A 26,072-nucleotide genomic window follows, 5' to 3' on the forward strand; every position below is an offset into this window, starting at 1 on the left:
TTAATGTGACTCTTCTGTGTTATGCAACAAAAATTCAAAATTCTAATAAAATGCTATTTATATGTAAAATCACTTGAATACCTTTCTACAATGAACATGTATAGGGAAATATGTTTAAACGTTGTAAAATGGTTGAAATTCTTTAAATAAATAAAAATGTTGGTATAATGCTTAAAGAAATAAAATAAAATAAAAAATTGTGAAGCAATTTTGTTTAAAATATTTTGAAAAGTTTTGTCCTGCAAATAATTGTCAGCGTAGTGTTACCAACATGCAAGAAACTATATGGAGTGACTTTAAAACTAAATAAATAAATAATAAAACACAGAAAAATTAAGAAATCTATTTCATTAAGGATTCTTTAGGAAACCCTAGATTTTATGAAATTCATTGAACATATTTGAAACCCCTTTTCAGGAAATTGTACAATTAAAAAGCTATAATCTATTATAAGCAATAACTATATCCAGTAATTATTCATACTCGATGCCATTTCTAATGACAGACAGGTTATCCATATTGTAAAAAAGTAATTATGACAGATTAAAATATCGATGCTGTGTTTCAATATCAATCCAGTGTTGAATTTTCCCAATTTCGGATTGTTTGCAAACCGCTGACACGCGACCCTCGTGTCGCCTTGAACTTGAACTTGAACTTGAACTTGAACTTGCTCCCTCAGACCCGTAAAAGCAGACATTAGTGCTGCTGTGCATGTGATCACGTCGGGATGAACTCTATTAACCCAGTTTTTTTAGACGCATTTTTTTCTCTGCGCGGTAGGAAATCAGCCCATCACTGGCTGCGTCTACAGCCCAGTCTCTTCTCTCATTGGACTGCTCCTCAGAGCCAAACTGTCAGCCCATGTGGCGTGGCCATCGAGGATATCACACATTTAAATGAAACAGAGACAGGGACTCGGAAGGGCGAGAGAGTAATTTCTAGGGCTTGGCCAAAGGGGGGGATCACGAAACTCTCCATTCTGTTCCGGGAGCCGACAAAGGTTAAGAGGAATATAGAAGTCGACTCTATCCACGGCGTTAAACTGTACCCACATCCGGGTAAGAGAGCATATATTATTAATCGTGTCAGTTCTGGACCTGTAGTTTATCCAGATAGTAAAGGTAGAGTTTCAGGCATGCCACATCGAGACAGTTTTCTATAACAAGCAGGGAAAAAATAATATTACTAACGAAAAGAATCGTTATTGTGAGTCGGGTCTTTTCAGTGAATCAGCTAACTTACAGCTGACTCTTTGAACCGGCATTTAAGTGAATCGAGGATTTTACTGATGAGGCAAAAATATATTTGAATAGCCGGGCAGCAGAAAATATATAAATTTTATTCAAAACAAGCAAAACGTTTAACGTTTAACCCAATATATGTAAATTAATTTAGTTTGTAATATTAGTGCATGGGATAAAGATGTTAGGACCGTGTGATGACGCAATTGCGTCATGACGTAAAAGAATCACAGAATCGCTGTTTTGGACCTGTTCGAAAGAATCAATGCGCGTAAACGAGTCGAACTTCCCATCACTAATTTCAGCCGAAGGATATTACACACTTGTGGGTGAACGTAACCAGCACACTCTCGACCAAATGTGAGTAAACGTTTAGCTGGTAGCTGCAAATTCATCACAGGATGACAGCATCTCGCCTTATTTCTGTGTGATTACTAAGTTTGGTCAGAGAAATAGCATCATACCTTGAATATTTCTTCCCATAAACATAAAAAATAGAATAGATATTAAACCTAACAAGAACGTAATCTGTTGATACGTGGAAAACTATCAGGGCGAATTGAGTCAATAGAGTCAATGCGGTATCTGCCACTCTGTGAAACCTTGAGTTTTGTCATGTACTTTAACTATATCACTGAGAGCAGTCAAAAGATGCTTAAAGGGCTGTTTTTATCAGGCTATTCATAGTCTAGTTTCTATAACAGGACTCTGTTTACATCAACCTTGGCTTTTCAGGATTAAACATGCAGCCTAATCATCTATTTTTCTCCTACCCTTTTAATGAACCATTAGGTTCATTTGACTGTATTGTTCATATATGGTGTCAGGTTAATTGTTACTCTTTATACTTGTCTTTCTTATCAAACCCAACAGGCAGAAATTATCTTCATCTGTCTATCAAAGAATTTTTGCGAATTAATTGTATTTATTTTTGGTCTAAGGCAAGAGTGTGGCTCATGTTTTAAGACTTTACGACTTTAATACTGTCATCAGCTAATGATAATGACAGCACTGCATCATGGGAGTTTGTCGCGAGGCGAGCGGTCAGCGACATCCTTGCTTCGGATCAGGGTCAGGTAGATTACAGTCGATTCGGAAATCCATTTATTTTCTCAGTCTGCTTTGGCAAACCATAATGTTGTTGTATTTGTGGTTAAATGATAAGCAGTCAGAATAGTGATTTACTCCTAGTACTACTGTAATCCTAACCAGGATAGTGTAGCCTGGTTTACACTAACATCTAACGTTACATTGCTGTTTCGTGGTGCTAGTAGTTCTGTCTACTCTATGTGTTCAGTTAATTGACTGCATTTTGACATGTCTGTGTTGTACTGTTGCATTTAATAGTACTTTACTTTTAGATGATTCACCAGCATGCACGTTCACACACAATCTGGTGCATATGAGGACTTGTCTGTCCACTTTTGCTAATTCTGTTTATGCAATTGAAAAGTATTATTTTTCTCTAATTATAACTAAATATAACAATTTATTTACATATAAGTTTCATATTGAATCTACTCTCAGTGGCTAGTCACCCTGTCAGGTTATTTTAAAGAGCTTTCACATCACTTCACCACTGTTTAATCATAAAATATTTAAATCTATAGTAGACCTTACAACACACATGCATACATTTATGTGATATGTCTGTGTGCAAAATGGCGTGAAATTAATGTTCTCTGAAAATCCTGCTCTTCCTGTTTTTTTGCACATTAAGACATAAGATTTGTGAGTGAATCATATATTTTCCGTTATAAAACAAGAATCAGAATTTCTTTATAATTTCTCCAATGTTGAAACAAATGCTAAAAAGATGTAAAGTGTTAGTAAATGCTTCTCCTCTGATTTTCTTTTAGTTGGACAGTTGTAATTCAGTGAATTGATTTATGATGCATAATTTCTGCAAAATTATCTGCCCTACTTTTATAGCTACTGGGCACAAATATCATTTACAGCTCAGTTATGCAGTGAAAGGTTGTTATGACCAGCTGAATAGCTGTTAGGTATTTCGTATTCATTGTTTTTACGTGCTTCTCACTGTCAGATTTTTCACATATCTACAAAAAAATACATTGCGACTGCTGAACTGAATATCTGCATAAGAATATTTTCAAAAAGTTATTCTATACAAATTAATTTGTACTTCTAAAAGTTATTTTGTTCTGACTTGTTGAGGTTCATTTCTGGTTATTGTGCATTCTTTGTAAAGATGGTAAAATATAACCGATGGCATTTCTACATTGCATGCTGTACAGACAGATAAGTAAATTTCTCTCTTGGCATATTTAATGATGTTTCTGTGGTCCGCCGAATTAAAAGGAACCCTCCTTTGTGTTTTGAGGAAAGTGGAACAGAGGGACACTTTGTACTTGTCTCCGCTTCTTCATTGCATTGAATGAACAGGAATCCCATCCATACTGTCGCTTTGAGTGCTCTGACCCTGAAACGGGGAACAAAAGTGTCCAGCTTTCCAGGCCACGCCCCCAGAGCACACTCTCCCACCTATCCCCAGTTTTGCACCAACTCGGTAACCCCAACTCAAAGACCGCTGATTTAAAATGAATGACACGCTCGCATTCACACAGTTCTTGATAATGCTAAAGTAAATCAAGCTGACAGAATCCCTCCATTTTTACAAGATTTTCTGTTCCCAGACTGACCGTTTCTTTCTGTTATCTTTTCCCCTTAGAATCAAAGAAAATCTAACCAGAAATGGAGGATATTGTTGTAGCTGGAATTTCAGGTCGCCTTCCTGAGTCTAACAATTTGGAAGAATTTTGGCAGAACCTTTTTAATGGAGTGGATATGGTCACAGAAGATGACAGGCGGTGGAAACCAGGTATGCTAATATTTGAATGTCTTTATCATTTGAAATAACATTTAGACTTAATTAACTTTTTTTTTTTATCATGATGCTTTTCTTAAGACCACCTTGGGGTTTGTAGTGTCTTTCAACTGCTGGTCTCCTTGCCTATCTGACTGCTGTTCTGTGCTTTTCCTTGTCTGTCTGGCTTTGGGTCTTATGAAGGGCCGGTCTCTCTTCTCTCTGTTGGCACCAAGCTAATACTCTCATTCATGTGCTAAAACACAAGCAGGCTTAGGGTGATGAGAAGAGAACGCTTTTGATTCCTTTTTAAAAAATTCTAGGTCTGTATGGCCTTCCCCGGAGAAATGGAAAACTAAAAGAAATCGACAGATTTGATGCAGCCTTCTTTGGTGTGCATCCCAAACAGGCACACACCATGGACCCACAGCTGAGGCTTATGCTAGAGATATCGTACGAGGCCATCGTCGATGGAGGTTAGTATCAGCTGCCCTCTTATAATATTTGAATCTAAGGTGTTTTGTGGTAGCTAATGCCCTTGAAAAATGTATAGCCTGAATGCAATATATGTCACTTTGGATAAAAGCATCTGCCAAATGAATATATGCAAATGTTATTTTCTGGCGTGAGCTACTACAACCCGAATTCCGGAAAAGTTGGGACGTTTTTAAATTTTAATAAAATGAAAACTAAAGGAATTTCAAATCACATGAGCCAATATTTTATTCACAATAGAACATAGATAACGTAGCAAATGTTTAAACTGAGAAATTTTACACTTTTATCCACTTAATTAGCTCATTTAAAATTTAATGCCTGCTACAGGTCTCAAAAAAGTTGGCACGGGGGCAACAAATGGCTAAAAAAGCAAGCAGTTTTGAAAAGATTCAGCTGGGAGAACATCTAGTGATTAATTAAGTTAATTGATATCAGGTCTGTAACATGATTAGCTATAAAAGCTTTGTCTTAGAGAAGCACAGTCTCTCAGAAGTAAAGATGGGCAGAGGCTCTCCAATCTGTGAAAGACTGCGTAAAAAAATTGTGGAAAACTTTAAAAACAATGTTCCTCAACGTCAAATTGCATAGGCTTTGCAAATCTCATCATCTACAGTGCATAACATCATCAAAAGATTCAGAGAAACTGGAGAAATCTCTGTGCGTAAGGGACAAGGCCGGAGACCTTTATTGGATGCCCGTGGTCTTCGGGCTCTCAGACGACACTGCATCACTCATCGGCATGATTGTGTCAATGACATTACTAAATGGGCCCAGGAATACTTTCAGAAACCACTGTCGGTAAACACAATCCGCCGTGCCATCAGCAGATGCCAACTAAAGCTCTATCATGCAAAAAGGAAGCCATATGTGAACATGGTCCAGAAGCGCCGTCGTGTCCTGTGGGCCAAGGCTCATTTAAAATGGACTATTTCAAAGTGGAATAGTGTTTTATGGTCAGACGAGTCCAAATTTGACATTCTTGTTGGAAATCACGGACGCCGTGTCCTCCGGGCTAAAGAGGAGGGAGACCTTCCAGCATGTTAGCGGCGTTCAGTTCAAAAGCCAGCATCTCTGATGGTATGGAGGTGCATAAGTGCATACGGTATGGGCAGCTTGCATGTTTTGGAAGGCTCTTTGAATGCTGAAAGGTATATAAAGGTTTTAGAGCAACATATGCTTCCCTCCAAACAACGTCTATTTCAGGGAAGGCCTTGTTTATTTCAGCAGGACAATGCAAAACCACATACTGCAGCTATAACAACAGCATGGCTTCGTCGTAGAAGAGTCCGGGTGCTAACCTGGCCTGCCTGCAGTCCAGATCTTTCACCTATAGAGAACATTTGGCGCATCATTAAACGAAAAATATGTCAAAGACGACCACGAACTCTTCAGCAGCTGGAAATCTATATAAGGCAAGAATGGGACCAAATTCCAACAGCAAAACTCCAGCAACTCATAGCCTCAATGCCTAGACGTCTTCAAACTGTTTTGAAAAGAAAAGGAGATGCTACACCATGGTAAACATGCCCCGTCCCAACTATTTTGAGACCTGTAGCAGAAATCAAAATTGAAATGAGCTCATTTTGTGCATAAAATTGTAAACTTTCTCAGTTTAAACATTTGCTATGTTATCTATGTTCTATTGTGAATAAAATATTGGCTCATGTGATTTGAAAGTCTTTTAGTTTTAATTTTATTAAAATTTAAAAAACGTCCCAACTTTTCGGGAATTCGGGTTGTATATGGGTATATGAAATATGGTTGATGACCTGTGACTTTACATGCCACACTTTATTTCATTTAATTTAATTTTAAATATTTATTTTATATTTTTGGGCCAATTTTATTTATTTTTTTTTATTATTATTACTTCTATTCAGTAAGAATGCATTGAGGTGACAATAAATACATTTCTAATGTTACAAAATATTTATATCATGCTGTACTTTTAAACTTTCGCTCCTTTAAAGAATCCTGAAGATTGTGGCAAAGTTTCCATAAACATCAAGCAGCACAACTGTTTTCAACTGTTTAACAATGATAATAAAAATATTTTTTTCTTGAGGAGCAAATGAGCATATACTGTTTTCTGAGGGATCATGTGACAAAAAAAACTGGATTAATGGCTGCTGAAAATTAGAAATGAGGAAGTTATTTTAAATTGTAAGTATTTCACAAGTCTGTGTTTTTGATCAATAAATGCAGCCTTGGTGATCATAAAAAAAAGATAAAAAAAAAAAATGATTATTAGTATATATGGTGCATATAAGTATTTAAATTATTTATAAACATCTTTAAGTGGCCAAAGTGATGCCAAATCTCTATGTAGAGCAATTATAGTGCATTTTTTAACCCAGTTGTAATGTAATTTTGTGTATATAAAACATGTTGATTTTTCCTGTTAGGAATTAACCCAGTGTTCATGCGTGGCAGCAAAACTGGCGTCTACATTGGAGTAAGTGGCTCAGAGGCGGGAGAGGCCTTTAGTAAAGACCCAGAGGAGCTGCTGGGATACAGCATGACAGGATGCCAGCGGGCCATGTTTGCCAACCGCTTGTCTTACTTCTTTGATTTCAATGGTATGCAAGCATTACTAGTTTGATTACCGACTCCATGCTCGCGCACATTGTAGGACAGAATTGAGCTGTCAGAACCTTTGCTTTGAAAGACTGTTTCCTCATTCTTTCTGTATGGTGTGATGTGTCGTCTGATGTGATTTGAATAACCAGTTGAGATGGATTACTTAAACAACCAGTTGAGATGGATTACTTCAAATTACTTTATGCAAGAATTCTTAATGTGATCAGCCATTAACTGTGGTGTTTGATGTACAACGAACCTTCAGGTCCCAGTATAGCCATAGACACCGCGTGCTCCTCTAGTCTGCTGGCTCTGGAGAATGCCTTCAATGCTATTCGCCACGGCCAATGTGATTCAGCACTTGTGGGCGGAGTCAACCTGCTGCTCAAGCCCAACACCTCAGTGCAGTTCATGAAACTGGGCATGCTCAGTCCTGAAGGAACATGCAAGTCATTTGATGCCTCAGGTGAGATTGCGTATGTCACTGTAACGTCTAAAGCTTTCTCAGGAATCTGGTTCTATAAGCATCAGTCTTTGAATAACAATTCTAAGAATATAGTCTTCTAAGTGAATAGTGCATGACAAAAAAATAGTATTTGAGGTATCATGTAACAATAAATGTTTTCAGCAGAAGTCTGCTAGTTGCAAGGTTAATTTAGCAATTTTCTGTCCACTTATGATATTAGAGATAAAACAGTTAGTTAGCGTGTTTTTTTTAACCCAGTTTAGTTTAAATATGTCTCTACTTTTGTAGTCCAACAAAATACTGAGTCTGGAAAGTGATGTTAAAAATGGCAGCTGATCATTTTTCTGTTCAATTGCTCAGAATGGATATCAATAGTCAAGTTGAGTCAAGGTTATTTTAGTATTATTGCCTTACTATTATGAGACTAATATTTTGATTTAGTTAAATATTTCTATTTTAGTTTTAGTGATTTTAGTTTTATTTTTGTCATTTGTAGTATACTTTATATTTTAGTTTAGTTTTAATTATTTTTGTACTTCAGGTTAAACTGAATTAAATTAATGTACCTGAACTAAAATATGTGTGTGTGTATGTATATATATATATATATATATATATATATATATATATATATATATATATATATATATATATATATATATAAAATGTCATTAATTAATTAATTAAATATGAGTTAACTCTTAACTAATAACCCTGAGTTTCACATTGCATTTTTGAATATAATACCTGAGAATATATGTTTTGCTAAATGTTGCATATTTTGCCAAAAGTAGCATTCCATAAAATGTAAAAAATATGTGTCTTGCCCATAGTAAACATAAAAAGAATTGTGAGTATATTTCTAAATCAAATACATATATATTTTTTAACCTATAGGAAATGGCTATTGTCGCTCGGAGGCTGCTGTTGCAGTACTCCTGACGAAGAAGTCAATGGCCAAGAGAATCTACTGCACAGTTCTCAATGCTGGCAATAACACAGACGGCTACAAAGAGCAAGGTAAACTCATCCTTCCTTCCCACACATGTCAAATCTGCCTCAAATCCTCCAGCATGAGTGAAATCAGCTCAGTTAATACCTTCTTACTTGCTCTGGAAGCCTGGTATTACTATAAAAGCTGGCACTACGTGTGTCATAGATGTCTGAGCCTTTCCCCCAGTGACTCCTGCCACACTTTACTCGCCAGTGTTTTCAAACATGACACTTGGCTGAGTGTGAGGGCTCAGGGTATTTGAAATCTCTGTTATATGTCTGTCATCAGACCCCTCTAGTTCCTGTTGTGCATCATGTGCTGCTACATTGAGGACAGTAGAATCCATGCTGTAGCTCAAGTGTGCATTCCAGAAAAGCATATGTCGTAGCTTCTACGTGCAAATCTGATTTTTGGAATGCGGTATGTCTCCTCTTTCCACAGGGGTGACATTCCCATCAGGTGAGATGCAGCAGCGCCTGGTCCGTTCCCTTTACCAGGATGCCAACATATCACCTGAGCAGGTGGAGTACATCGAGGCCCACGGAACGGGTACTAAGGTCAGTCACTGTGAAATTACACGCATGCATAACTTAAGATCTAAGAGATTTGCTTTGAAAATAAGAATGGGAACAGTTCGATATATGCCTGATTCACTGGCCATGTTTACATGCACTCCATTTTCCAATTAAGGTCTGTGTTTGAATAAATAAGTAAAACAAAAAGCAATTAAATAAATAAAAATATTAATGAATTATAAAAATAAAACTCAACAATAATACAAAAAAATTAAAAGCATCTGTTGTTAAATACTATTAATCCTAAATTAAAAAAAATATTACTGCTATATATATATATATATATATATAGCAGGAAATGGTGGTAAAAAAGTACATATAATTTCATGTTTTAAGTTAATATATCCTTGTGTAAGTAAATACAGTTATTAAGCAATAGATATTTTAGCTTGTGGTTATGTGTATATTGAAAATAACTCTGCTTTTACAGGTTGGGGATCCTCAGGAAGTGAATGGCATTGTGAGTGTATTCTGTCAGTCACAGAGGGATCCTCTTCTGATTGGCTCAACCAAATCTAACATGGGACACCCAGAGCCTGCATCTGGTTTGGCGGCTCTTGCCAAGGTATGTAAACTCTTTTTGAACAGGTCTTCCTGCTTTAATTAGCTTTAGCTTATTTAGCGGCTTCTTTAAAAATCTGTTAGCTGAATCCCTCAGCTTGAAATGTGAAGTAAATCAAGTAACTCGTGTTGCATGCGATCAGGTGGTTTTGTCTCTGGAACATGGCGTCTGGGCTCCCAACATCCATTTCCATGATCCAAACCCTGACATTCCTGCCCTGACGGACGGCCGGGTGCAAGTGGTGTCGGAGCCCATACCTGTCCGTGGTGGCATTGTTGGCATCAACTCATTTGGATTCGGAGGCTCAAATGTCCATGTTATCCTGCGTCCACATGGCTCAAAATCACTGGCTCAGGCTGCACAACCTTCAGTCCCCAGACTCCTGCAGGCACCCGGTCGCACTGAGGAAGCGGTCACTTCCCTTCTCAACAATGCCCAGCAGCATAAAGATAACCCAAGCTACCTTTCTCTTCTGAATGATGTGTCTGGAGTTCCAACGGCAAGCATGTCGTACAGGGGCTATGCACTGATTGGAGCACAGGGAGAGCTTACAGAGGTTCAACAAGCCCAGCCCACACCCAGACCCCTCTGGTACATTTGCTCAGGTACATACTATATAATCCTGATCATCAAGGCTGTAATATAATATTGTGAAATATTATAATTTACAGTAGCCAGTTTGTATTGTAATTAGGGGTGTAACGGTACGCAATAATCACGGTTTGGTACGTACATCGGTTTTAAAGTCACGGTTCGGTTCATTTTCGGTACAGTAAGGGAAAGAAATGCAAACATTAAACTGCAGGTTGTTTATTACTATAAACTTTTTTTTACAATTTGTTTACTTTTTAATAAAATATATATATAAAATAAAAAAAGAATAAGAAATAAAATACTGCTGCAAAGTTCTCCACTAAATAAAATACTCTGTCTCAAACTAATATCATATAATAAAATATAATGAAATATATAAATAAATAACTATGATTACAGTGCAGCATTACCAATCGCAGCTTGTAGGCCTGCTCATATTTAAAAAAATATATATATAACTTTTCCAAAGTGTAAAGTGCAACATCAACAGTTTCAGTTTTTAGACCTGCTCAGAGTTCGTTATTGCGTTGGACTGATCGGAATTAAGAGCAAAGGTCTGTTTAAATGCCGACGGGAGCTGCGTTTGAATTACAATCGTTTTTTTCCTAGTTGTAGTGATGTTCACACTCGCGTGATGCCTTTTGAAAACATTAGGCCGGTGACACACTGGCATATTGCACCTGTCAAACATAGTCTATTTTGCCGTCAATACTGTTGACGGTGTCCTTTATCAGTAGCCTTTATATTTATGCTCAACATGAAGTATAGATATTGTTGTCGTGAAGACTGGTCTGTCGGCGCCTCTGCGGCCTCCCTCTATGTCACCTACAGCAGCAGCTGCATCAGGCACGATTCTGGTGTGTAAAGACACAGAGAACGCGAAGCAGGTGTCACGCAACTGACACGCAGTAGAAATGCCACGCTCACGCCACGCAGCCAGTGTGTCACTGGCCTTAGAATCAGCTGCAGGGCGGGAGACTTCCACCACTTAATATGTTCGTTTGGAAACACGAAAATGTACCCGCACACAAATATTGCATTCGGTCATTCGGTACACACGTGCACCGTACCGAAAGCCCTGTACCGAAACGGTCCGGTACAAATACACGTAACGTTACACCCCTAATTGTAATACATTTTAACTGAAGAATTTTCAGTAGTCTTCAGTGTCACATGATCCGTCAGAAATCATTCTAAAATACTTAATAAATGTTGATACTTAATGTTTTTTTTTTTAAATATTTTTGTAGAAATAAATAATAAAGTAAAATGTGCGATATGTAACCTTTTGAAGGTTATGATTCAAAACGATTCAGTCACCATAATGGAAAGTCTCTCTACACATGATCACATTGGCTGGATTTTTATTTCTGTGTCTATTTGTTTGTATCTGTCTCCTGGCAGGTATGGGCACACAGTGGGCTGGAATGGGCCGTAGCCTGATGCAGCTGCCTGAGTTCCGGGAATCGATCCAGCGTTCGGACGTGGCTCTGAAGGACATTGGGTTGTGTGTGTCTCGCTTGCTCATTGATGCTGATGAGAGCACTTTTGAAGACACTGTCCACGCATTTGTTGGTCTTGCAGCCATCCAGGTCAGTCTCCCCCAGCTCTAAACAGACCAAGTACAGTGCTGGTGTGACTGAACAGGATTGACATCAGCAGAATTTCTCAATGAAAAAATGACCCCTGACAACTTTGCAACTGATGTAGGCCTGCCAATTGTTGCAACAGTGGCACAATCAGTCATGATTTCAACAGCCGCTCCGTCTCCAAGACTGTCTCGTAAAGAGATCCAAAAATGAAAATTCCTCTTTCCTGTGGAACTGGCACACTTGCATATTCAAACTTGTCACGTCACAATCAGTTATGAGACAAAAGAACTGATCATTTTATTAAATAATTCATGTCAAACCTAGTAGACCTGCTAGTTGTAGTCTCACAATTTTCAGGCCTGACTTTCTTTCACCTACCTGAATGCATTCCTGTCAAATTTACAGGTCGCCCAGATCGACATGTTGCAGAAGATGGGTCTTCAGCCTGATGGGATCGTGGGCCACTCTGTAGGAGAGCTAGCGTGTGGTTACGCCGATGGCTCCCTGAGCCACAGCGAGGCCATTCTGGCCGCTTACTGGAGAGGACGCTGTATTAAAGAGGCCAACCTGCCGCCAGGGGGCATGGCTGCAGTGGGTTAGTGTGGCAGCAGATGCCTTCACGGGCTTTGCTTCATTAATTGGATCCTAAGCGCAAGGCGTCCCTCCATGGGGGCTTTGCCTAGTCTTTTGTTCAGCAATGTATGCTGTAATTTTTTTTTTAGCAAGCTTACCAATGGTTCCTTTTACCAACCATCATCTCCCCCCTCAGGTCTAACGTGGGATGAATGCAAAGCTCAGTGTCCACAGGGTGTCGTTCCTGCTTGTCACAATGCTGAGGATACAGTGACCATCTCAGGGCCTCAGGTATATACCCTCTTTGAAATAACATCACCCTAATTTCAGGGGGGGTGGGGGAATAATTATATATATATATATATATATATATATATATAAAATGTAAAGAATATATATATTATTATTATTTTTTTTTATATGAATTACACTCATCAAGGCTGTTTATTTTATAGAATGTTTTATAAAATACATTATAAATAGCTAAATTATTTTATTTATATTTTTCAAATATTATAACCTGTAAAATAACTTCTATTTTAATGTATTTTAAAATTTAATTTAGTCCTATGTTGGCAAAGTCGACTTTTCAGCAGCCTTTACTCCAGTCTATACAGCCTTATTTTAAATATATAATTTTTTTTTGTTGTTTTTAAATACCAAACTAACTTTAATTATATACATGTATAAAATATTCTTAAGGTTTTTTAAGGTTTTCAGAAATTATTGAAATTAAATATATAGAATGTATGTATACTAGTACCTAACAGCAAGTGTTTGGTTATGCAGGACTCTGTCAGCAAGTTTGTTGCCCAGCTGAAAGAGAGTGGTGTGTTTGCCAAAGAAGTGCGCACTGCCGGTGTGGCTTTCCATTCCTATTATATGGCCTCTATTGCTCCAGCCCTTCTGTCTGCACTGCAGAATGTGAGTTGGTGAGGCATTGCAGTGTCACAGTGCACTCTGCTGGACATTAGCATCTTAAAACCTCAGCACAGATAGACACTGACTTCTTGTGTGTGCTCTTCTAGGTAATAAAAAGCCCAAGGCCTCGTTCAGCACGCTGGATCAGCACGTCCATCCCACAGACAGACTGGGAGAGCCCACTGGCTGTCTATTCATCTGCAGAGTACCACGTCAATAACTTGGTCAGCCCTGTGCTCTTTCAGGAGGGACTGAGCTTTGTGCCAGATAATGCTGTGGTAGTAGAAATTGCCCCACATGCTTTGCTTCAGGTAACAGGGAATTAACCTTAATACATATGTCTTGAAGATTCAAATGTAGATCTGTTTCTATTATTAATGTACTCTTGATAAATCTTCAGGCCATCCTGAAGCGGAGCCTAAAACCCACCTGTTCCATCCTTCCCCTAATGAAGAGAGGGCACGCCAACAATCTGGAGTTCTTCCTCTCTCATGTGGGCAAAATATACATGAATGGGTTGGTTTTGGTACTCTTAATTTCCTAGCTGTTTTGACCTCAAATTGTCAGCATTTCAGAAGGTTGATGCGTACTCTCTTGCATCTGCAGAATTAATGTGGACAGTAATAAATTGTACCCAACTGTTGAATACCCTGTTCCGACCGGGACCCCACTCATCTCCCCTCACATTCAGTGGGATCATTCCCAGGTCTGGGATGTGCCCAAGGTGGAGGACTTCCCTGCTGGCTCAGGCGGATCCACCTCAGCCACTGTATACAATATCGGTGGGTAGTTGTGAAGTTGAAATGGGTGTTTTTCTCATCTTTGTTGTCATGTCGTGCTTATTTTCTAATGTTTTGTGCAGACATGAACCCAGAGTCTCCTGATTACTATATGATTGGACATTGCATTGATGGTCGGGTGCTGTACCCAGCCACAGGATACCTGGTTCTTGCCTGGAGGACTCTGATGAGATCTCTGGGTGCAGTCATGGAGCACACAGCTGTTATTTTTGAAGACGTCACCATCCACAGAGCCACCATCCTACCCGAGACAGGTGAAAGATTTGTTTCTGGTAGTCACTATATCTAACAAAGATGAGTAATTTCTATCTATCTGCTATTGCACTCTTATATACCTTATTTCTTATTCAGATGTGGAAAAATGTAAATTATTACCAAAAATACCCAACCCAAACTTATAAACAGTAGTGTAAGATTTTCTTTTAAAGAAATTAAATATTTTATTCTGCAAATGCACATTAAATTGATCAAGTAAATACATTTAGAATGTTACAAAAGATATATCATGGTTTCCACAAAAATATTAAGCAGGATAACTGTTTTTAACATTGATAATAATAAGGTCACCAAATCAGTGTATCAGAATGATTTGTGAAGGACCATTTGACCCTGAAGACTGGAGCAACTGTTAAAATTAAGCTTTGCCAAAACAGGGATAAATTGTATTTTAAAATGTATTAAAATGGAAAGCAGTTATTGTTTATTTTATTATTTTATTTATACTGTTTCACAATATTGCTGTTTTTCTCTATTTTGTACAAATACAGTATATGCAGCCCTAGTGAGCATAACCTTTTACTAAATATCTTACTGATTTTTAAACTGTAGTGTACTTTCATATTGTGGACCAAATCTGAAACTGAATAGAGCGGGTTAGTTGTTAGCTAGTCCTTGTGACTTAGTGTTAACCAGATTGTTTTTGCATCCCAGGGTCTGTCCAGCTAGAGGTGCGACTCATGCCTGCCACTAACCGTTTCGAGGTGTCAGAGAATGGAAATCTGGCCGTCAGTGGTGAGTTTCCAGTCAACATGAGACACCATTCACAACATACATCATGACGTTTTCGAGTAAAACAAGATATTTGTAAATCGACAAATGAAATATTTAAGACTCACACTGATATCCTTGTGGTCTCAGGTAAGGTGAGTGTCTTGGAGGATGCTGGACTTGATGCTTTCCATGCTGAGGTGAATAAACCAATGGCTGTAGACAAGGAAGATCCTAAACTGCTTTTGAAAGTCGGGGACATCTACAAAGAGCTGCGTCTGCGTGGATATGACTACGGAAAGACGTTCCAGGGAATCCTGGAGTCTAACAATGCTGGTAATTCCCCTCAAATGCATCTTAAACGGTCAGTGCCGAAAGCCATGTGGGTCAAAAACAGGATTTGGCCAGTCCTGAGCTCTTTTTATTCTGGTACTTCCAGGTGACTATGGAAAGCTTCACTGGACGGGTAACTGGGTGACATTTTTAGACACCATGCTGCAGATGATCGTAATGGGGCTGTCTGGTCGCAGCTTGAGACTGCCTACTCGCATTCGCTCTGTGTGTGTGGACCCCAGACTCCATGAGGAGAGGGTAAACGAGTATGCAGATGACCAGAAAGGTATTAAACACGCCATCTACCTGAAGTCTGATGTAACCCTTTCTAAGTTGAAATGTATCTGACCAAACTTTCTTGTCCTCAGCTGTGGATGTTCATGTTAACCGCTGCCTGGACAACATAACAGCTGGAGGAGTTCAGATCTGTGGGCTTCATGCTACTGTAGCACCCCGTCGCCAACAGCAGCAGACTCCACCCACTTTAGAGGAGTTTGCCTTTGTTCCCTATGTAGACTCCGATTGCCTGAGAACCAATGAGAATCTTGGAGACCAACTGAGACATTGCAAAGGCACGTTGTGATTTTCGTTCCATTGAGAAATGCAGCATGGCATTTTGCATTAACAATTTTTTATATTCAAAAGAACTGTTTCCTATTTAATATATTGTGAAATGCGATGTATTCCTGTGATTGCAAAGCTGAATTTTCAGCAGTCTTAAGCCTTCAGAAATCATTATAATGTGCTGATTTGGTGTTTTTTTTACATTTATTATTATTATCAGTATTATTGATACTTTTTTTTTTTTTTTAAGATATTTTGATAAATAGAAAGTTCAAATGAACAGCAGATTTTTTTTCATAACGTTATAAATGTCTTTCGCTTTTGATCAATTTAATGTTTTATATTTATCATTTTTGTAAAATTAGATTGACCTAAAATGATTTAATTTTTGTCCCCAGTTTTAATTTTCTGGGGGATTTTCCACTCTTTCAGTGGCACAGTACTTACTTTTCCTATGTTGTATATGCAGGTTTAGTACAGCATCTGCAGAGGAAGCTGGCCAATCAAGGAGTGAAGATCTCCATCCCTGGGCTAGAAGGTGCAACCGAGAGCCAGCTGATTGGAGCAGAGGTAGAGAAAGGCTTGTTGCGGTTGCTCTCTGTGCTGTGTAGACTGGAGCTGAATGGAAACCTGCGATCTGAGCTGGAACAGATGGTGGAGAAGGAGAGAGATTGTCTGCTGCAGGACCCTCTGCTCAACGGCCTGCTGGACTCCCTGGCGTTACGTCACTGCTTGGACACGGCCCTTGAGAACAGCACTCCTGGAAAACTCAAAGTTGTGGAGGTGTGGTGTTAGTTATTTAGGATGAAAATAGGCAGGGGTGGATGACACAGTTGAAGTTCTCAACATGTGTTCTTCTCCTTCAGGCTCTAGCCGCCAACGGTCATGTGTTTTCTCGGGCTGTTGGTCTCCTCAATATCCAGCCAATGTTGCGTCTTGACTACACGGCGTCAGATGTCTCCATTGACCAGCTTTCTGCTCACCAGAGCTCCCTGGCAGAGCAGGGCATCTCAACCGCTCAGTGGGACCCTCTTCAGGGCCCAGCAACAGGCGGTCTGGATGGGGCTGACCTGGTTGTGTGTAACTGTGCAACAGGGCAAACGACCAACCTTGCACTTCTGATAGAGAACCTGACTTCAGCTGTGAGGGAAGGCGGTTTTGTTTTGCTTCACACTTTACTGAGAGGAGACACACTGGGAGAGACGGTAGCCTTCCTCACATCTCAAAACAACCTTCAGGGTTTGTTGACACAGGTGTGTTCTTAAAAACTATAACGTGCTTAAATGAAACATAAATGACATAAATTAAACATGTATTTGATTTTATATTCAATGAAAATTAAATATACATTAAACATTAATGAAAGTGAATAACAAAGTGGTTTTTCAGTAACAACATTAAATAACTTGGCATTGTTTTGTCTGTTCTTTGTTTTAGTTTTGTCTGTCTCATTGCAACGTTCTCAGGTTTTAAACAGAATAGTTTTTTGTTTTCAGACCGAATGGGAGGAGCTCTTCCAAAAGGCCTCTTTAAATGTGGTCATGCTGAGAAAGTCCTTCTACGGCTCGGCTCTCTTCCTCTGCCACAAGCGCCAACAGTCCCCTCCGGATCAACCTATCCTTATTTTTGTGGACCCTACTGACTATAAATGGGTGGAGACTCTAAAGGTGATTATTAAAATCAGCATAAAATGCTGACAATATAGGTTTAAAAAATACTTACAGGTTATAGATCTTACTTTGAATTATTCATCCATGTATATTTTTTTTTTATGGAAAAAAGTGACCATGTAATGTTTAATCAAAAATGTCATAACTGTCTCAAAATCCAATCAGCAACTGATAGATATGCCCTACAATTGTTAGTATTTTTTGATAATATGGGAGGCAAATTTGTCACTACCTTGGTTTCATCATGATATTAATCATGCAAACTCATTAGTGGTGTTGCCAAGCCCTCCAAGAGCAATCCCATAACAGCATGCTAAAACCAATCGGCAGACTCATTAAATGAATCCTAATGCACCCTTTCTGTCCCTTTTTTTTTTCCTTATTAGAGCACTTTAGCTGAGTCATCTGATATCCCAGTCTGGCTCATTGCCACTAAGGGTCATAATGGAGTGGTGGGAATGGTGAACTGCCTCAGACAAGAGCCCGGAGGCAACCGTATACGGTCCGTCCAATTCCTGCGCAATTAGTGTTCCACATATGCTACTGTACTTTTATGTTATTTTATTTTTATGTTATTATGCAATTGAATGTTTTGTAGTATAGGCAGTATTCATGTTAAAATTTTCTCCTCTCCAATAGGTGTGCATTTGTTTCTAATCTAACCAAGGATGCTGACGTCCCCTCACTTGTTCCTACCCAAAAGGAGATGAAGACATTACTAAAGAAGGATCTGGTCATGAACGTGTACCGTGATGGACAGTGGGGTGTTTTTAGACACCAGTTGTTAACACAAGGTAAAAAAGGAAGTCATACAAGACTTTCAGTGACATGCTGACTGATCTGTCTTTGATTGAATAAAGTATTTTGAGCATGTTTTGATCATCTTCTGTTCTGTGCATTCATGTTTAGATCTTAGCGAGGAGTTGACAGAGCAGGCCTACATCAATGTCCTGACTCGCGGTGATCTTTCATCGCTGAGATGGATCGCTTCCCCGCTGCGTCATTTTATCCCATCCAATCCCAACGTGCAGCTCTGCCGTGTTTACTACTCCTCCCTCAACTTCAGAGACATCATGCTGGCCACTGGCAAACTGCCTCCAGATGCCATCCCTGGTTTGTACCCCATCCTGTTTTTGTTAAATCTCGCACACTAACTTACCCTATAAAAAGACTTAGGAAAGAGACTCTTGTTATTTTGTCCATGCAGGAGACATAGCGCTGCAGCAATGCATGCTGGGAATGGAGTTTTCAGGGCGAGACCCCAGTGGGCGACGTGTAATGGGTTTGCTGCCAGCGAAAGGTCTAGCCACCTGTGTGGACGCAGACAAGCACTTCCTTTGGGATGTTCCATCTAGCTGGTGAGAACCTTAGCACCTCTGAATCTGAATGAGACGTCTTCCTCCAAAATTCTCAATGCTAACCGAAGCTGTGTTAATGTACAGGACGCTGGAGCAGGCCGCCTCTGTTCCAGTGGTGTACGCCACCGCATATTATTCCCTAGTGGTGCGAGGGCGTCTGAGGCCTGGAGAAAGCGTGCTGATCCATTCAGGCTCTGGAGGGGTGGGACAGGCTGCTATTGCTATCGCACTTAGTATGCGCTGCAGAGTCTTCACAACTGTCGGTAAATGACACACTTTTGGTTCCTTAACAATTTAAAAAGATGTGTTTTGTAATTAACGAACACTGGTGAACTTAAGCTCTTTGCTAGTAAATGGACTCCAAATACATCTACACAAAAAGACAGAAATGTGTAAAATGAAAATTAATTTGGTTTTTAAAATTTCTGGTAAAAAAACTAAATTTGGTATATCACTAATTGAAAATAGTGTACAACACAGTCAGTGAAAACTGCTAAAAAAAACATGTATGTCATTTTGATTCACAGGTTCTGGAGAGAAGAAGGAGTACCTGCAGGAAAGATTCCCACAGCTTACAGCAGAATCCTTCGCTAATTCTAGAGACACCTCATTTGAACAGCATGTAATGCTACAGACTCATGGCAAAGGTGGATAGTCTGCATTACAATGACTCTGAATACACAGCAGCAATGCGTCTAAATTGCTGTGGACTGAGGAATTAAACCACCATATGTGTGTGTGTTTTTTTTCAGGAGTTGATTTGGTACTAAACTCCCTAGCTGAAGAGAAGCTGCAGGCCAGCTTGCGTTGTTTGGCCAGACATGGCCGCTTCCTGGAGATTGGCAAATATGACCTTTCTAACAACACACCACTAGGTGCGCCCCAGATGTACAACAATTTCTGAATCAATCAGAAATGATCTTAGATCTATTATTCTTTTACATTTACACTTCCATGCGTTAAATGTAATTGTCCAATTGTTCTTGATTCAGGTATGGCTCTGTTCCTAAAGAACGTGGCCTTTCACGGCATACTGCTGGATGCTTTGTTTGAGGAGGGGAACAGGGAATGGGAGGAGGTATCTGAGCTTCTGAAGAAGGGAATCGCTATTGGTGTCGTTCAGCCATTACGTACCACTGTCTTTGAGAGGAACCAGGTGGAGGATGCCTTCCGCTACATGGCTCAGGGCAAACACATCGGCAAAGTCCTGCTGCAGGTGCTTAATTTGAATGAACCTGCACAAAAAAATGTATATTGGATGGTAGATTTCTCATCCTTCACTGTGCTTATTGCTTTACCTCTCAGGTACGTTCAGAGGAGACGAGCAGCACTGTTCCTGTAGCCTCTCCTCTTTTTATTCCCACTATCTGCCGTACCTTCTTCCCTACCTCTTTCTCATACATCATCACGGGAGGTCTGGGTGGTTTCGGCTTGGAGTTGGCCCAATGGCTCACTGAGAGAGGTGCTCGTAAACTGGTGCTGACATCACGTTCTGGCATCCGCAATGGTAAATATGCACTAGGATGTGATCAATTTTCATTCAAATTTAAATTTAACTGAAGTTATAGGTAAATCTTATTTATGTAAAATGTATATTTATTTATATTTGATTTTATTTATTTAACAACAAGTATAAATTAAAGCTAAAACAGAAATACCAATACATTAAAAAAATGAATAAAAAAGGAAAAGCACTTAAATAACAAAAGGAAAATTATTGAAAATCTTTTTCATTAGTTGAAATAAAACTGAAATAAAATTTAAAAAATTAGATAGTTTAATGTTTTGAAAATTAAAATAATAAAATGTACAAATTGACATTAAAATATTTTTCATTGAATATAAAATCAAATACAGCTAAAAAAAAAAGTATAAAATTATATTATATATATATATATATATATATATATATATATTTATATATATATATTTTTTTTTAATAGTGATAAACACTGTGATTAGTATATAAATGATACTAAAGTACACTGATGTTGGTCAAGGCAAAACACTAAAACGTTTATTGTATTGACAGGTTATCAAGCCAAGCGTGTTCGGGAGTGGCAGGCCATGGGCATCCAGGTCCTCGTGTCCACTAGTGACGTCAGCTCAATGGCAGGGGCGGAGCATCTCATCACTGAGGCCTGCCGCTTGGGTCCAGTTGGTGGCATCTTCCACCTTGCCATGGTAATATTCAGTTGTTGCTTTCAGTTCACTTTCTTTGTAGTCAAATTAAAGACATAACTGATAATTCACTCTATCAACTAGGTCCTTAAAGATGGTATGCTGGAGAATCTGACCCCACAGCACTTCATTGACGTCAACAAACCCAAATATGGTGGAACCATCCATCTAGACAGGTAGGGCAATGGTTTGACTGAATCTCTCCTTTCTTCAGCTGTTCACTTGTGGCTTATTACAAATTTCAATAAATGATTCCTTTTCCACAGCGTGACTAGGCAGAAGTGCCCAGAGCTTCAGCACTTTGTAGTGTTCTCCTCGGTCAGCTGCGGCCGAGGTAATGCTGGCCAGAGCAACTACGGTTTCGCCAACTCCACCATGGAGCGAGTGTGCGAGCAGCGCCGACATGACAACCTGCCAGGCCTGGCCATACAGTGGGGCGCCATTGGAGATGTGGGTGTTGTCTTGGAGACCATGGGTGGCAATGACGCTGTAATTGGTGGCACGTTGCCGCAGCGCATGTCTTCCTGTTTGGAAGTACTGGATAGGTTCCTGTGCCAGCAGCGGCCTGTAATGTCCAGCTTTGTGTTGGCGGAGAAAGTGGTGGTTGCTAAAGGAGAAGGAAGCGGACGGAGGGACCTGGTGGAGGCTGTGGCTCATATTCTGGGTAAAAGCTCAGACCTGAAATGTTTAAAGTCTGATAAGCTGCTATTTTTTCATGCTTTTTAAAGTTACAGTGTCGCCTCTTTTTCTCAGGTGTGCGTGACGTGAGCAGTTTGAATGCTGACGCCTCATTGGCTGATCTGGGTCTCGATTCGCTGATGGGTGTTGAGGTTAGGCAGACACTGGAGAGAGACTATGACATTGTTATGGCAATGAGGGAAATCCGACAGCTAACCATTAATAAGTTGCGGGAGCTTTCCAGCCAATCAGGAGGAAAAGAGGGTGAGCGTGTGATTCGTGTCAATATCGATAGCCTGATGTTTTTTTTTTACACAACTTATTTTGCTATCCACAGTATCTTGAATAAGATATTGGGAGGTTGCTAAGAGATTTAATAAATGGATAAATTCAGGAGATGTAATTTCATGTTTTGTAAGATACATTGAATTATTTAGAGAATAATGCATCAATTTATAACTTTATCTCATTCTGTTTCTCTCAGAGTCCCATGCTGCTCCTGCAAAGCGATCTGGTGTCCAAGCTCTTCTGGAGTCAGATCTGAACCTGATGCTGGTGAACCCAGACGGCCCCACAGTGGCCCCACTGAATGAGGTCCAGAGTGCTGAAAGGCCCTTATTCCTCGTTCACCCCATTGAGGGCTCCACTGCTGCCTTCCGAACTCTCACCAGCAAGCTTAGCGTGCCTTGCTATGGCCTGCAGTGCACCAAAGGTACAAACACAAGATCAAGGATCCCTTTTCACTGTTACACTTGCATACACTTATATTAATATCTTAATTTTAAACTTTATTGTAAATTATATTACTGGATAGTGAGTGTTTGCCTTTTGTATTGTTAAAAATTCCTTTATCAGTAATATTTGTTTAAAATGCAATTATGTTTAATGATTATGTTGTTCTTATATTTATTTATTAATTTGTTCACATTCAGTCCTGTTATAAACTTTGCTGTTTTGTGTCTTGTCCATCTGTAGCCGCTCCTCTAGACAGTATCCAGAATCTTGCTGCATACTACATGGAGTGTGTGAGGCAGGTTCAGCCAGAGGGGCCGTATCGCATCGCTGGCTACTCGTTCGGTGCTTGTGTGGCCTTTGAGATGTGCTCACAGCTGCAGGCAGCCAAATGCCCTGTGGAATACCTCTTCCTGTTTGACGGCTCGCACTCTTATGTTGCAGCTTATACACAGGTGCAGTAAAAGAGATCAGAAAACATAAAAGCAGTGCTATGTGCTATGCTAGGACATGGTCATCATTTCTGTTTTTACTCTGGCAGAGTTACAGAGCCAAACTGACCCCTGGCAAAGAGTCCGAGGCAGAGACTGAAGCTCTGTGTGCTTTTATCCAGCAGTTCACTAGCATTGAGTACAACAAGGTACACAAACAACGGTTACTTTGTAATTCATTCTTGAAAAGATTTTTTATCCTTTATTCTTTGCATTTATTTTCCAAATAGACATTACTTAATTCATTCCAGTTCAGTCAATTCTAAAGTTAATTCTCTGTCTGTATCCTTAATCTTTCACACAGCTGTTGGAGACATTGTTACCTCTGTCAGACCTGGAGGCTCGTGTGAACAAGGCCGTCGATCTGATCACATCCAGCCATAAGAATGTCAGCCGAGATATGCTCCATTTTGCTGCTTCTACGTTTTACCACAAACTGAAGGCCGCCGACCGCTATGTTCCAACCTCCAAATATCACGGCAATGTCACGCTGCTGAGAGCCAAGGCCAGCAGCGAGTACAGCGATGGTTTAGGATCTGACTACAAACTGCACGAGGTAAAGATACGGACCAAAAATATGATACTGTAGTCTTAAGTATCTCATGATTTGAGGTTTTATTATTATTATCACAATAGAATGTTTTTTTTGGGGGGACATTTTGGGACATCACCTTTGAGATCTAGCTCTAAACATGGTCCGTGTACGGCAAGCATAATTGCACAGGAAGTGCTTCTGAATCTGGGAAGGAGATCATGCTGAGAGAAAGACTTGTTGCTATAATGCATCCCTGCAGTGTTAATAATTGGATAATTTTTATATGTCTGCAGGTGTGTGATGGGAAGGTGTCAGTTCATGTGATCGAGGGAGACCACCGGACCTTTCTAGAGGGCGAGGGTGTGGAGTCCATCTCAGGCATCATCCACAGCTCACTGGCTGAACCCAGAGTCAGCACCAGAGAGGGCTGAACCTTCCCGGCAAACAGCTTTTATGTCTTTTTTTCACCCTTACTGTTGCTTTCACCTGACAAACCAAAAATGTGTCCCAGCGTATTAAAGCATGGACGTTTGTGATCTGTTCATACCTCTCACACATGCAACAGCCTTTTCCTTCTCATCTTTCTCATTCTCTACAAATCTCAATTGCTTATCACCCTTTATTTCTTTATTCCACGCTGGGAATAAAAACGCATGTTTGTTTATTTGCTTTATCGGTTAAGATTTAATTAGCTGTTCATTGTATTCTTTAAATCATGACATGTTACTGTGAAAACTAAAATGTCACAGGTTTCTATCATGAGAGCATAGTGCCATTTACCCTAAGTAGTGCCTAGCTGTAGTGATCACTGACACGGTCTAACCTGCACAAGTCTGCTAAAGGTTTTGTGAAAACTGCATTCATGTTCATTCATCCAACCTAATGATGCGGACTGCGAGTCAAGGCTTCACTGTATTCAAATCTACATCTTCAATGTTGGGATTCTAGTTACGCACATAGCTGAGATTGTTGTTTACCAATTGTGAGCGGTTACTGATGCTTTAGCAATACTAGTTAAAATCGCTTATGATTACTGTTGCATTGTTCTTTTCTGAATTATATACACTGGTTCTCTTGTTGTTGCTGGACATCTAAACTGTGCAATTTGATGTTTATTTAAAAGGGAACATTCCTGGATGAGAGGAACCATTAAGAGAGCTGGTTAATTGACTTTTTAATGTTTACATTGCAGTTAGAAGTTAATTATAAAATATTTGTTACTTTAAAAATATATATTGCACTAGCTTAAAGCAAAATGCAAATACGACACTGATCTGAAATGTCCGGCAATCCAGAGTGAATCATCTCGGCTCGTACTGTAACAATGCGTCGCTGCTTATCTGGAGTATTAATATTGTATTGACAATTCTAATCCTCTTCTTGAGGATAGTACCAACATTCCTTATTCCAGGTGTCTCTCAGATGTATATGTTCTCTCAAAATGCTCTGTAATTAATTGACTTCTTTAATACTTCAGATGCTAGCTGTAGTAAATTCTTGTGGCCGGGTCCACATTAAACACAAGCTCAGTTCATAGTGCAAATCACATCTTATTTTAGTCTGAATCTTGTCCGAATGAAGTGTTATTTGGTATAGGAGTGAAATTGGCGATGTGGCAGTGACGTGATTACTGACAGAGGAAAGTCTTCTGTTTGAAAGCAAATCACTAAACATTTCTGAGACTAATTGTTTAAGTCAGTGACGAACTGTGATTTCTTTCCATGTTTAGAGCAAAGCTGGAAAAGCCAGAGAGTTTGTTTTTCTATTATTGAAATATTTGTTTCTTTTGGTGTAATTTTTCCAGTATTTATTGTACTAGTCCAAATAAAAAGCTATTACTAACATACACCTCCAGAGCCTACTGGTTTGTTTTTCCCCAAACATTTGTGACCCTGGACCACAAAACTATTTTTCAAAATTGAGATTTACACCTCATCTGAAAGCTGAATAAATAAGCTTTTTAAAGCTGTCCAAATGAATTCTTAGCAATATTACTAATCAAAAATGAAGTTTTGATATATTAGTAGGTAATTTACTAAATATCTTCATGGAACGTGATATTTACTTAATATCCTAATGATTTTTGGCATAAAAGAATAAATCGATAATTTTGACCCAAACATGACACAAAGTCTGATTTTGTACTACAGGGTCAAATATTAGATGTTCTGGTTCTACAGATTTAATGATTAAGTAACCAAGTGAAGCTAAACATGTATGATGATCCAATTTGAACCAATGTTATCAAATCATTTTATTCTAAACAAAAGTAAAAAGTGTAACAAAGTATACTCGTTAATTAATAAAAAAACTAATA

At 39.2% G+C, this 26,072-nt stretch overlaps 1 protein-coding gene and 1 long non-coding RNA gene across 2 annotated transcripts; one reads left to right on the forward strand and one right to left on the reverse strand.

Annotated features, from left to right (window-relative positions):
- The first annotated feature begins 823 nt into the window (after positions 1–823).
- On the forward strand, positions 824–25,023 carry fasn (fatty acid synthase). The gene is made up of 42 exons (XM_059532588.1): positions 824–1,061; positions 3,937–4,086; positions 4,395–4,547; positions 6,975–7,148; positions 7,415–7,615; positions 8,513–8,635; positions 9,051–9,166; positions 9,615–9,749; positions 9,889–10,351; positions 11,745–11,932; positions 12,338–12,527; positions 12,702–12,796; positions 13,295–13,429; positions 13,534–13,737; positions 13,827–13,942; positions 14,033–14,208; positions 14,289–14,480; positions 15,157–15,237; positions 15,364–15,549; positions 15,653–15,832; positions 15,915–16,118; positions 16,580–16,893; positions 16,977–17,363; positions 17,607–17,777; positions 18,167–18,282; positions 18,420–18,574; positions 18,690–18,893; positions 18,988–19,138; positions 19,223–19,401; positions 19,666–19,785; positions 19,891–20,013; positions 20,131–20,354; positions 20,444–20,645; positions 21,171–21,322; positions 21,404–21,495; positions 21,586–21,983; positions 22,073–22,261; positions 22,482–22,709; positions 22,973–23,184; positions 23,271–23,369; positions 23,525–23,776; positions 24,049–25,023. Exons 2-42 carry the CDS (start codon positions 3,960–3,962, stop codon positions 24,184–24,186), a joined length of 7,545 nt encoding a protein of 2,514 aa, XP_059388571.1. The 5' UTR covers positions 824–1,061; positions 3,937–3,959; the 3' UTR covers positions 24,187–25,023.
- LOC132122382 (uncharacterized) lies at positions 24,797–25,207 on the reverse strand. The gene is made up of 2 exons (XR_009426371.1): positions 25,079–25,207; positions 24,797–25,029 (listed from the first exon to the last, which is right to left on the reverse strand). It is a non-coding gene; the product is annotated as an uncharacterized LOC132122382 (long non-coding RNA).
- Positions 25,208–26,072: the final 865 nt, after the last annotated feature.

Source organism: Carassius carassius, chromosome 40, assembly GCF_963082965.1.
Source record: "Carassius carassius chromosome 40, fCarCar2.1, whole genome shotgun sequence".
Lineage (NCBI taxonomy): Eukaryota > Metazoa > Chordata > Actinopteri > Cypriniformes > Cyprinidae > Carassius > Carassius carassius.